General features: G+C 42.5%; 1 protein-coding gene across 1 annotated transcript in view; it reads right to left on the bottom strand.

The window, feature by feature from the left end:
• Positions 1 to 12,867: 12,867 nt before the first annotated feature.
• Positions 12,868 to 14,279, bottom strand: part of LOC138638260 (vomeronasal type-2 receptor 26-like) — a 44,553-nt gene continuing 43,141 nt past the window's right edge. Inside the window, exon 6 of the mRNA XM_069727468.1 lies at positions 12,868 to 13,784. Coding sequence (XP_069583569.1) covers positions 12,868 to 13,784 — 917 coding nt within the window. The remainder of the gene's footprint in view (positions 13,785 to 14,279) is intronic.

The raw sequence follows: 14,279 nt of genomic DNA, 5'->3' as shown, positions 1-14,279 counted from the left end.
TATGCGGTAAATATCGGAAATCGGTATCAGAATTCCGATTCTGCAAATATCGGCCGATACCCGATACTTGCGGTATCGGAATGCTCAACACTACACATAACTGAGAATGTACTAGCTTAGCCAAGCAATTTTTTGCCCCATGTAATTATGTCTGAATAGTATTTGTATACTCCTATGTAGCATGAAAAAAAAAAAATTGGAGTGCTATACAATTAGGGTATGTGCACACGTCAGGATTTCTTGCAGAAATTTTCTGACAAAAACCGGACATTTCTGCCAGAAATCCGCATGCGTTTTTGAAGTGAAAATCATTCCCGGTGACTGCCTCTTGAAGCTCATCAAGAGAATGCCGAGAGTGTGCAAAGCAGTCATCAAAGTAAAAGGTGACTACTTTGAAGAACCTAGAATATAAGACATAATTTTAGTTGTTTCGCACTTTTTTGTTAAGTAATAAGTATATAATTCCACATGTGTTAATTCATAGTTTTGATGCCTTCAGTGTGAATGTACAACTTTCATAGTCATGAAAATACAGAAAAATCTTTAAATGAGGTGTGTCCAAACTTTTGGTCTGTACTCTATATATATATATATATATATACATATATAGATATATATACACACAAATTTTTATATATTTTTTCATAAATCATAAACACGTACATAATTGCCACATATGGTCATAATTTATATATCCTGTAATATACAACACAATGATCAATCATACTGAAATCAAACAAATGAATAAAGGATGTGAATCCACCTATGAAAGAAAAGAATAAAAGGGAGGGGCGAACGTGGGTTCATAGATATGAAGCCAGAATGTGTCCAACGTGATATGTTGGTCACTAGCAACAACTCAGAGACAGGGATATAAATAAAAATATAATATAATAGTATTTCAATATTTTTATATTGGAGAGGTATACACTAGGTCAGAAGAGGATGGCCCAGAGATAGGAAAAATGGAAAATATAAGAATAAATGGGAAGAATATTAGTACATCTCTTTTTTATGACATTTCCCCCTGGGGCAGTAACATTTGTTTTGGTTTGAAATTAGTAATTGGCATCATAAAAACACCCTTGCACAAAAATTGATTGACTTTTGCATCACGAAATACGTTCACCCTTGTGTACTAGTGGTTGTGGATGATGAGGATGAGGATAAGGAGGAGTATAACAGCAAACAGACCAAACTAGGAAGCGTATACCCATGTGTGGTTGTGAAGAGGTGCTTGAGAATACACCTCCACAAAAAAAGACAATGTATTTGAGGTTATGTTTCGCAGTTTTCATTCGGTGGTGTACAGAAGTTTTGCCCAATACAGCCCTTGTTCAGTTTTATAAGAGTCAGCCTGTCAGCATTGTCAGCTGACAGGCGTATGAGCTTATCTGTTATAATTCCACCAGTGGCACAAAAAACCCGCTCTGATAGAACGCCCAGCAGCAGGGCAGGCCAGGACCTCCAAGGCATAGAGAGTCAGTCCATGCGACGTGTCCAGCTTTTCCTAATAACTAAAAGGCACAGAGGAATCCCGGCGGATGTATGTACAATCTACAAAGTACTCCCTCAGCATCTTCTCAAACATTGCACTTCTTGTGACAGCACCCCTTGTCTCTGTGCCGACACAATGGGAGGGTCTGAGAAAACTGTCCCAGAACTTTGCCATTGTTCCCCTGCCTGAGCTGGATTGTACTTCTGTCTCTCTCGCTTGGACTCATTGGTTGTACAACAAACTCTGACATCTGCTGCCAGCGTTCTCAGATGAGAATTTTTTAAGTAATACCGCTACAAGGGCCCTGTGGTACTGCAACATTTTAATACACCTGTGTGCCTCTGGAAGAAGAGATTAAAAGTTCTCCATGTAACATGGTTATAGAAGTGTCACCAACCATTAATGAGTGCCACCAAAAATTGTAATAATGTGAGGGTCACGGTAAACGCAGCATAAAGTCAGCCATGCATGCCAGACTGCTAACAGGCAATACTTCCATGTCCTCACCAACAGGATGACAGACAATTCTGTCCTCCTCCTCATCCTCCTCCTTTTCCCTGTCCTCAGGCCATCCCCCTGAACAGACGGTATGACAGCTGTGCTTGCAGTACCATCTATAGCGTAAGAAAGTAGCTCCTGTTCTTCCTCCTCCTCCTCATTGTCTACCAATCCACATTGGAACGACATGAGGCTGGGCTGAGTGTAATCACCCTGTATGGTTCCTTACTCAATGTCCTCGTGCTCTGCCTGCAATGCATCCTCTTTAATTGTGAGCAGAGAGGTTTTAAGAATGCAGAGAAGCGGGATGGTGATGCTAATTATGGCGTCATCGCCGCTCACCATCTTGTGCAGTCCTCAAAGATTTGGAGGATGGTACATATGTCTGACATCCATATCTGACCATCCCTGGCCACAAGTACTTGTCCACATGTCCGTGGTTAGGTGGACTTTGCCAGTAACAGCATTGTTGAGGGAATGGGTAATGTTGTGGGACAAGTGCTGGTGTAATGTCGGTACAGCACACCAGGAGAAATAGTGGCGACTGGGGACCGAGTACCTTGGGACGGCCGCCGCCATCAGGTCTCCCTCGTCAAAGCTGAAGCGAAACGTGCGTTGTGGTTCAATGTTTTCTCATAAGCTACACAGAGCTGCCGGATCTGCTGGTGAAAGTACACCGTCTGTCTGCCCATTTTTTGAAAGTCATCTTCAGCTTCAGCCGCCCTTGCCATGCTTCAGCAGCGTTTGCAGCTTCTGGCTCACTGACTGGTGTGTGATATCGCCACGCATAGGAACTCAACACTGCATATGTTGGAAAGGATTTGAGAGCAGAAGAGGGCAGTTGTTGAATACCAGCATCAACAAGGCCATCGATATTCAGTTCAGACTCCACACATAAGACCCCAGGAGTGGACATGGATGTCAGACACATGTACAATCCTCAAAAACTTTGCGCTGCATTTCCGGTGACCATCACAATATTAAAATTTTCAGTGACACTCATTACTGGTTGGTGACACTTCTAGACTCACTCTACAAGGAGAACTTTCAATCTCTTCTTCCAGAGGTAGACAAGGGTACTAAAATGTAGCAGTACCAGAGGGAGCAGAATTACTAAAAAAATTCCCATCTGAGAACGCTGGCAGCAGACGTCAGAGTTTATTGTGCAACCAAGGAGTCCAAGCGAGAGAGACAGAAGTACAATCCAGCTCAGGCAGGGGAACAATGGCAAAGTCCTGGACAGTTTTCTCAGACCCTTCCATCATGCAGGCACAGAGGCAAGGGGTGCTGTCACAAGAAGTGCAATGTTTGGGAAGATGCTGAGGGAGTAACTTGTTAATCATACAAACATCCTCTGTGATTCATATGTGGCTTTTAATTATTGGGTATCCAAGCTGGACACGTGGCATGAACTGGCTCTCTGCGCTTTGGAGGTCCTGGCCTGCCCTGCTGCTAGCATTCTGTCAGAGTGGGTTTTTAGTGCCACTGGTGGAATTATAACAGATACGCGCATCCGCCTGTAAACTGAAAATGCTGACAGGATGACTCTTCTGATTGACTCTTATCCTCCTCCTTATCCTCATCCTCATCATCCACAACCATACGAACACCAGGCTGAACGTATTCCGTGATGCAAAACTCACTCATTCTTTGTGCAAGGGTATTTTTATGATGCCCGTTAATAATTTTAAACCAAAAAATGTTTTACTCCCTCAGGGGAAATGTTTGTCAGCCCATGCACTTTATGTATGGGCATTACAAGTCTAAAAGACCTGTTCCTTTAAATTGGGCCTAGTTTTTAATGAGGCCTTCCTCAACATATAATCATTCTCCGCCACTAGATCATCGGGTTTAACTTGTTCCGTGCTGCTACAGCCAGTCCAATTTTTGGCAACGATGTCTATCATGCCCATAAAATATTTTTATAAAATGTACCCCCCATGGGGAAATGTTTGTCAGCCCATGCACTTTATGTATGGGCATTACAAGTCTAGGAGACATGCTCCTTTAAATTGTACCTAGTTTTTAATGAGGCCTTCCTCAATGTCTCATCATTCTCCGCCACTAGATCATCAAGCTTAACTTGTTCCGTGCTGCTTCAGCCAGTCCAATTTTTGGCAAGGGTGTCTATCATGCCCATAAAATATTTTTAAAAAATGTACCCCCCGTGTACAAATGTTTGTCATCCCATGTATTTTGTGTATGGGCATTACATGTCCCGCTCCTTTAAATTGGGTCTAGTTTTTAATGAGGCCTTCCTCAACGTCTCATCATTGTTCGCCACTAGAACACCAGGGTTAACGTGTTCCATGCTGCTACAGGCAGTCCAATTTTTGGCAAGGGTGTCTATTATGCCCATAAAATATTTCTAGAAATGTACACCCTATGGGGAAATGTTTGTCAACCCATGCCCTTCGTGTATGGGCATTACAAGTCTAGGAGACCCGCTCCTTTAAATTGGGCCTAGTTTTTAATGAGACCGTCCTCAACATCTCATCATTGTTCGCCACTAGATCACCAGGGTTAACGTATTCCGTGCTGCTAAAGTCTGTCCAATTTTTGGCAAGGTTGTCTACGACACCCATAAAATATTTTTTTTAAATGTACCCCCCATGGGGAAATTTTTGTCAGCCCATGCACTTTATGTATGGGCATGACAAGTCTAGGAGACCGGCTCCTTTAAATTGGGTCTAGTTTTTAATGAGGCCTTCCTCAATATCTCATCATTCTCCGCCACTAGATCACCAGGGTTAACATGTTCCTTGCTGCTACAGCCAGTCAAATTTTTGGCAAGAGTTTCTATGATGCCCATAAAATATTTTTTTTAAATGTACCCCCCAATAGAGAAATGTTTATCATCCCATGTATTTTGTGTATGGGCATTACATGTCTAGGAGACCCGCTCCTTTAAATTGGGCCTAGTTTTTAATGAGGCCTTCCTCAACGTCTCATCATTCTCCGCCACTAGATCTCCAGGGTTAACGTGTTCCGTGCTGCTACAGGCAGTCCAATTTTTGGCAAGGGTGTCTATAATGCCCGTAAAATATTTCTAGAAATGTACACCCCATGGGGAAATGTTTGTCAACCCATGCCCTTCGTGTATGGGCATTACAAGTCTAAGAGACCGGCTCCTTTAAATTGGGCCTAGTTTTTAATGAGGCCTTCCTCAACGTCTCATCATTCTCCGCCACTAGATCACCAGGGTTAACATGTTCCGTGCTGTTACAGCCAGTCAAATTTTTGGCAAGAGTGTCTATGATGCCCATAAAATATTTTTTTAAAATGTACCCCCAATGGAGAAATGTTTGTCATCCCATGTATTTTGTGTATGGGCATTACATATCTAGGAAATACGCTCCTTTAAATTGGGCCCAGTTTTTAATGATTCCTTCCTCAACGTCTCATCATTCTCCGCCACTAGATCTCCAGGGTTAACGTGTTCCGTGCTGCTACAGGCAGTCCAATTTTTGGCAAGGGTGTCTATTATGCCCATAAAATATTTCTAGACATGTACACCCCATGGGGTAATGTACTTCAGCCCATGCACTTCATGTATAGGCATTACAAGTCTAAGAGACCCGCTCCTTTAAATTGGGCCTGGTTTTTAATGAGGCCCTCCTCAACATCTCATCATTCTCTGCCACTAGATCACCAGGGTTAACGTGTTCCTTGCTGCTAAAGCCAGTCCAATTTTTGGCAAGGGTGTCTATGATGCCCATAAAATATTTTTTAAAAATGTACCCCCCAATGGAGAAATGTTTGTCTTCCCATGTATTTTATGTATGGGCATTACATATCTAGGAGATACGCTCCTTTAAATTGGGTCTAGTTTTTAATGAGGCCTTCCTCAACGTCTCATCAATCTCTGCCACTAGATCTCCAGGGTTAACGTGTTCCATGCTGCTACAGCCAGTCCAATTTTTGGCAAGGGTGTCTATGATGCCCATAAAATATTTTTAAAAAATGCACCAATCATGGGGTAATGTTTTTCAGCCCATGCACTTAGTGTATGGGCATTACGAGTCTAGGTGACCCGCTCCTTTGTAATGTGACTGTTTTTTTTATGAGGCCCCCCTCCATGTTTTTTCCAAGGGGGATTGTGCAAATTTGGTTCAAGGTGGCCCTTGCATTCAATGCATAAGGAAACAGTATGGCAGGACCAACTGAAGAATGTGAAGTGGGTTTTCCTGTGACCAACCAGTACCTGGGTTCAAAGATTTATTGGGGTGCATATGACTTGATAGCAGTGTAGGCCTTGCTGTTAATACGAAAGAGAACAGTATGGCAGGACCAACTGAATAGTGTGAAGTGGGTTTTCCTGTGTCCATTCAGTACCTGGGTTCAAAGCCTAAGGGTATGTGCACACGTTGCGGATTCGCAGCATTTTTTTGAGGTGCAGAAATGCTGCAGATCTGCAGTTGATTTACAGTACAATGTAAATCAATGAGAAAAAAAAATGCTGTGCACACTTTGCGGAAAATCCACTGCGGAAGTAGCATGTCACTTGTTTTTTGTGAATCTGCAGCGTTTTGTACCCATTCCATTATAGAAAACCGCAGGGGCAAAAAACACAGCAAATCCGCAAGAAAACCGCAGCAAAAACGCACAAAAAATGCTGCGGAACCGCACAAAAAATGCGATAAATCCACAGATGCGTTATCTGCCAGGAGAGGCAGAATCCACACGAAAAATTCCTAAGCCTAATCCGCAACATGTGCATATAGCCTTATTGGGGAGCAAATAACTTGGTAGCAGGGCAGGCCTTGCAGTTAGTACATAAGAAAACAGTGTGGCAGGACCAACTGAGTAATGTGAAGTGGGTTTTCCTGTAGCCATCCAGTACCTGGGTTCAAAGGTTTATTGGGATGCATATAACTTGGTAGCAGGGAAGGCCTTGCTGTTAATACATAAGGAAACAGTATGGCAGGTCCAACTGAAGAATGTGAAGTGGTTTTTCCTGTGGCCATCCAGTACCTGGGTTTAAACCCTTATTGGGGTGCATATGACTGGGTAGCAGGACAGGCCTTGCAGTTAATACATAAGAAAACAATGAAGCAGGTTGTTGATGTAATTTTATTGTTCATGGTTTTATTGAGAAATTTCAACAACCATATGTAAAGAAACAGGTAAAACAAAATATAACGAAAGTTGGCATATGTTTACATTTCTTCATGACACTTTCCTGAAAACAGTGATGCCCCCCCCCCCCATTTTAACACTCCACTCCCTTTACATTCCTCTAAACAATTCCCTCTCTTTCCCTGTGCACAATGGGGCAACCAAGAAACCAATGTCTCAACTAACTCATCCAAAAGGTCGTCTCCGTTGAAGAAAGTGAAATTGGTGATCTCTTGTTCTTTAATGTTCCAATCTGGGATTTGAAAGCTTTTTTGAAATAATAAAAACCTACCGTAACAAAATACTAATGTTCTCCTCCAAATTTTTAAAACAGAAAACTCACATTGCTAGTTATCTGAAATTGTAGAAGAAGTTGTGTGTTATGTCCAAAAATGTAAACAGGTGCGGAACAAAGTATTTTGGTAGCCCTGAGCAGAAGCAGGAAATTGCAGCTCCCCCCTATCCCTAGCATCTGGTATCACTGCGATCGTAATGACCTGAAGAATCAAGCTGCCTGATCACTTTAGGCTACTTTCACACTAGCATCGTACGACGCACGTCGCAATGCGTCATTTTGGTGAGTGGGTTTTTTCCCCATAGACTAACATTAGCGACGCATTGCGACGCATTGCCACACATCCCAACCGTCGTGCGACGGTTGCGTCGTGTTGTGGCCGACCGTCGGAACAAAAAAAGTTACCTGTAATGTTTTTTTGTGCGTCGTGTCCGCCATTTCTGACCGCGCATGCGCGGCCGGAACTCCGCCCCCTCCTCCCCGCAACTCACAATGGGGCAGCGGTTGCGTTGTAATAATGCATCCGCTGCCCCCGTTGTGCTGTGTTGTCACAGGATGCGTCGGTACGTCGGCCCGTCGCCGACGCTAGTGTGAAAGTAGCCTTCATCACACGTGAATGGGGTGAAAAAAAAAGGAAAAACCAGTTATGAATTTCTGTTTTTTGCTCACTCAGCCACCTACAATTCAAAAAAATGATCAAAATATGTCATCTAGTCCAAAATTATAAGAATAAAAACGTCAACTCATTCTGCAAAAAAAACAAGACCCCACACAGCTCATTCAGAGGAAAAAATCATCCTTGGAAAGTCAAATTGTCCCCTGTTCTGAGCCCCTCAGCGTGCCTAAACCTTACTTAGGCTGCCATCACACTAGCAGTATTTGGTCAGTATTTTACATCAGTATTTGTAAGCCAAAACCAGGGGTGGAAAAATTAGAGGAAAAGTATAATAGAAACATGTGCACCACTTCTGCATTTATCACCCACTCCTGGTTTTGGCTTACAAATACTGATGTAAAATACTGACCAAATACTGCTAGTGTGACGGCAGCCTTAGGGTCCACATTAGCAAACATGCTCGGATAATGTCTTATCTGAACATGATTGTGCGTATTTTGGGAGTGCTTGTATATTATGTTCGAGTTCCTCTAACTGCATGATTTGTGTCTTTTAGACAGCCTCAACACATGGGGATTGCCTAAGGCCGGTTTCACACGTCAGTGGCTCCGGTACGTTAGGTGACAGTTTCCTCTCATACTGGAGACACTGACTCACGTAGACACATTGAAAGCAATGTGTCACTGCACATGTCAGCGTGTTTTCACGGACCGTGTCTCCGTGTGCAAAACGCGGAGACATGTCAGTGTTCGTGGGAGCGCACGGATTACACGGACTCATTAAAGTCAATGGGTCCGTGTAAAACATGTACCGCACACGGACGCTGTCCGTGTGCAGTCCGTGTGCCGTGCAGGAGACAGCAGCGCTGTCTCTCCCACGTGGTGCTGAATCGGCCATTCATATCATCTCTCCAGCAGCGTTCGCTGGAAAGAAGATATGAAAAATCCTTTTTTTTTGTGTCCACGTGTTTAAAATAAAGATCCCTGTCGCCACCCCCCTCCCTCCCCCTGTGCACCCCCCCGCTGTTACTAAAATACTCACCCAGCTCCCTCGCAGCGTCCTGTCCTCGCCACACCTTCTCCTGTATGAGCGGTCACTTGGGGCCGCCGATTACAGTCATGAATATGCGGCTCTACCTCCCATAGGGGTGGAGCCGCATATTCATTACTGTAATAAGCGGCACCACATGACCGCTCAGACAGGAGAAGTTGCGGCGAGGACAGGACGCTACGAGGGAGCCGGGTGAGTATTTTAGTAACAGCGGGGGGAAAGGGGGGAGGGGGTGGTGACAGGGATCTTTATTTTAAACACGAGGACACAAAAAAAAAGGATTTTTCTTATCTTCTTTCCAGCGAACGCTGCTGGAGAGAAGATATGAATGGCCGCTTCAGCACCAGATGCAGGGGACAGCGCTTATCTCTAGCGTTGTCTCCTGCACGCTCTGTGTGGTACCCAGTCGGCACACGGGCGGCACATGTGCCACACTGATGTACCACGGGAGCACACGGACACACGGACACGGATAATTCCGGTACCGATTTTTCCGGTACCGGACTTATCTGGACGTGTGAGACTGGCCTAAAAAACAGACAATGTCTGCATGTGTTATGTCTGTCTAACAGACGCAAATCATGCAGCCGCCAGGACGAGAACATAATAAACGAGCACTCCCAGGATACTCGGATAACACATGAGCATGTTCAGATAAGACGTTATCTGAGCATATTCGCTCATTACTAGTCAACAAGTATGGCATTATTGCAAAGAGGAGAATGGACTTAAAGGGGTTCTCCATGTCTAATCATTGATTATCTATCCACCGGATAGTTCTTCAATGTGAGATTGTTGGGGGTCCAACACCAGCACACACATGTATCAGCTGAAAACTGATTCATCAGTGGCCGTATCTAAGTGGTGAGCAAGTAAAGCACAGCAGCCCCACACATTGTTTAACGGACGAGTACTGAGCTTTATCTCCCATTGATGTGAATGTTCTGCAGTATTCAGGCAGCGGCCACCAGACAATGAACCAATGAACGGTGTTGCTGTATATAGCCCATGCATCAATTAGTCTAGGTTCACACTGCGTCCGCCTACTTAGCCTATATTATATTACCCGAACATCGCTTAGGCTAGGCCCACACTGTGTCCATGCACTTAGCCTAAAGTATACGTCTGGAAACTATACTATACAAATAATGTAGCGTCACAATGTCAGATCATTCACGAGACGCACTCTAAATGTGTTCTTTCAGACTCTGTCTCTGTCTGGCTGACATGCACTTATGTAACTATATAGGAAAGTGCTGCAGATAGTACTTTTCTAAACAGGGGTACACTACTAAGAGATGTGTACCATATATGCTTTTTTACAGTGGATACCTATAGTGGACGGATGCTTTGGGGTCCATCCTGAAAGTGCACCCAGATGGGCACATATCTTCCGAGTCTATGCACCCAACACTGTCCAATAGTCTTATTTTGACACGAGTCATCAATTTTAGGGCCTTGAACAACTTTTTTAACCCTTTCACCATTTTGGAATTCTCTGATTTCGCATTTTCATTTTTTGCTCCCCTTCTTACCAGAGCTATAACTTTTATCAACATCATTGGTTTTACCATATCGTGTACTGGAAAACGGTAAAAGAGTTTTCAAGTGCAGTGAAATTGCAAACAAAGTGCAATTCCACACTTGTTTTTTTTTTACCATGTTCACTAAATGCTAAAACTGACCTGCCACTTCAGTTCTCCAGGTAATTACGAGTTCACAGATACCAAACATGTATAGGTTCCTCTTTTATTTAAGTGGTGAAAAAAATCCAAAGATTGTAAAAAAAAATAAAAAACCTGTAGAATCTCCATTTTTTTTGGATCTGGGTCTTGTTAAAGGTTTATTTGCGCCCCAAGCTGATGTTTTTATTGATACCATATTGGAGTAGATACAATCTCTTGTTCGCCTTTTATTACATTTAATTGCAATGTTGCGGCGACCAAAAAAAGTAATTTTGGCATATGATTTTTTTTCTTGCTACACCGTTTATCGATCGGATTAATTATTTCTATGTTTTGATAGGTTGGGCGTTTTTTAACACAGCGATATTAAATATTTGTATCTTATTTTATTTTGAATGGGACAAAACAGGGGTGATTTGAACTTTTATATTTTTTACATTTTTAAAATATTTTTAAAAATATACTTTTTTTTTACTTTTCATACTTTTCACTTGCTTCAATAATATCCTTAGGAGCCTTGACGCTGCAATCTTCTGATCGCTTGTGCTACACAGAGTAGGGCTGCTATGAACGCCGGCCAGGGGGCGGTGCTCATAGCAGATCTGCAATGACAAGCAACTGGCGCTCCGCCATCATGTGACAGGGGCGCCGATAGGCAGGGTTTATGATGTGCTTCCAGTGCACATGTTAAATGCCACTATCAGAGATTGACAGCGGCATTTAACATGTTAACAGCCGTGGGTGGATCAGCTCAGATGAAATCAGCTTTCATGTGCCTGAAAACATGTGGGCTCAGCGCTGGAGCCCATATCAAAGAGGAGGAGGCGACTTATGACATACCAAGATGTCATAGGTCGTACAGGCATTAACATTCATATGTCTCCAGATGCTGAAGCCATGTATTGGGTACCAAAACTGAATATTTGCAATTTTCACCCTGCAATATCAATTGCACACTAATTTCTGGATAACATCACTGCAGTCCAAATAGTTGCTGCACTCCTTGATTATTTCCCTGAGTATAATTTGCAAAATGAGGTCACTTTTTGTGGTTATGTCTGCTGCTTTGGAATCTTAAGGGCACTACAAACGGTGCCCACAAACTATTCCCGGAATCTCTGCTCCCTAATAGCCAAATGGTGCTCTTTTTCTTCTGAACTCTGCTTGGTAAGCATGTAAATGCGAAAGTAATATTGACACCTTCCCCACCTATAATCCTGTCCTCCCCTCTGCACCAGTGTCACTGATTGGATGCAGTCAGACTGCCATACTAATTGCTAGAGGATCCTATCACAACCCTTGGGCTGGCCATCTGCTCTCCTACATGAGTGTGACAGCATATATTTCCATGCAGCTGTCACTCTCATGTCAGGAGAGCAAACGGCCAGCCTGAGGATTGCGACACAATCCTCGTGTACATCGCAGTATGACTGTATCACTGACACTGGGGAAGGGGAGGGCAAAATTTTGGGTGGGGGAAGGGTGAACATTCATTTGACATTAACATATATTTGACTAGACTGAGCGAAATAATACATTTTCAGGGGCTTACATCAAAACAACGATGTAAAATACATAAGCAAAAGTTACATACTCTGAGCGATTCCCTTAAATTCTTCAAACTTCCTAATAAAAAAGTGAATGTTTAAAAACGATGCTTATGTAGAGGAGACTTGTGGTAAATGTAATTCTTTGCTATTTTGTGTGATATAACTCTCTGGTTTAAGGGCATCAAAAATTCAAAGTTTGGAAATTGAAAAAATTTCAAATTTATTGACAAATTTTTAGTATTTTCAGAAATAAATTCAAATCATATAGACCAAAATTTTAACATGAAGTGCAATCTGTCATGAAAAAATTGGCAGAATCACTGGGATATGTTGAAGTATTCAGGACTTATTACCTCATAAAGTGACACTGGTCAGAATTGAAACATTTGGTTCGGTCATGAAGGTAAAAACACGCTCCGGGGTAAGGGAGTTAAGGAAAAACTAAATTGCGGTAAGTTAATATAGTAGTGCTTACATGACTGACAGTTTTATAATTGTAGTAGTAATAGTAGTAGTACGGTTACTTTCTCTTTTCAAAGTCAAAAAATAAATCCCACTTAGTACTTTTTATAATTTTTTTTAGTAATTTTTATGTGTTTTTTATCATTGAGCTCTGGCTTTAGAAGGATGACATAACATTTTGGGGTGAAAATACACACCAATAATCCTGCTGTTGAGATTAAAATGGCAAAAACTTCTACTGCTACTGTGTACTTGCCCTTAGTGCTCAGGTAAGTGGGTATAAAGGACAACCAAACACTGCAAAATATGACCATGCTGAATGTGATATGTTGAGCCTCATTGAAGTTGTCTGGAAGTTTCCGAGCTGAGTAGGCAACGAAGAAACTTAATAAAGCCAGAAAACCAACATAGGAAATTGCAAGAGAAAAGAAGAACATAGATACATCCAAACACTGCAGAATCAGCTTATCATGTGATGTCTTACTATCAAATTCTACAATAGGGGGGGTACATATTGTCCAGGTAACACAGATGAGAAATTCTACTAAACAGCATACAGTAGTCAAGCCTATCGAGACCCTTGAACCTTTCCACTTTATAAACATGTGCCCCGGTTTGGCCGCATTAAAGGCAAAGATGACGGTAATGGTTTTTCCCAACACAGAGGATATGGCGACTGAAAATACAAAGAGAAATAATGAATGCCTCAAGAGGCAGGTAATGTCTGTGGGAAGACCAATGAATAACAGTGAGCAGACGAAGGACAGGGTAAGAGCTATCAGGAGGACGTAGCTAAGGTGCTGGTTGTTCGCTCTTACTATAGCAGTGTTCCTGTGCTTGACATAGATGATCATTACTAAAGTTGAGGTTACAGCAAAGATTATGGCTATGGCTGCCAAGGCTAAACCAAGATGGTCATCATAAGAAAGATATTCTATGGTCTTTACTATACATATAGTCTTGTTTGTGTTTGACCAGAATGTTTCCGGACACTTTATACAGTTTTCCATTCCTGTAATAAAAAAAACCATCATTAATTATATTTCTCTAAATGAAATAGAACCTGCTTTATATATTATTTTCTAGCTTTCTACAGCACCTATCTATTAGAGAATAATTAACTTGGCCGGAAAATTTGACTCACATAGTATTTATCTAACATGCATCAAATTGTGGGTGAAAGCAGAATATTATGCTCTGAAGTCTCTACTAGGGATGAGCGAACGTGCTCGGTGATACTCAGATATCACTCGAGTATCTCGGTGCTCGGATGTGCTTGGCACTCGGCGAGCATTAACTGGTGCTCGGATTTGAAGCTCGAATAATCACCCTGCATGTTTGGTGCCTCTTATATAGCACATAAACATGCAGGCATTGCTTGCTAGTCACTATAATTCCATAGCCATCTTGGCTGTGGCATTACTGTTATTGGCTGGTCGCATTACCTCATCAGACAGGCTCCGCTACACACCATTGCACAGGTCAGGGACAGTTCTGATCGGAGGGA

The sequence above is a fragment of the Ranitomeya imitator genome, chromosome 1 (assembly GCF_032444005.1).
Source record: "Ranitomeya imitator isolate aRanImi1 chromosome 1, aRanImi1.pri, whole genome shotgun sequence".
Classification (NCBI taxonomy): Eukaryota; Metazoa; Chordata; class Amphibia; order Anura; family Dendrobatidae; genus Ranitomeya; species Ranitomeya imitator.
The sequence above is the reverse complement of the archived record's forward strand: the minus strand, read 5'-3'. Positions and strand labels throughout refer to the sequence as shown.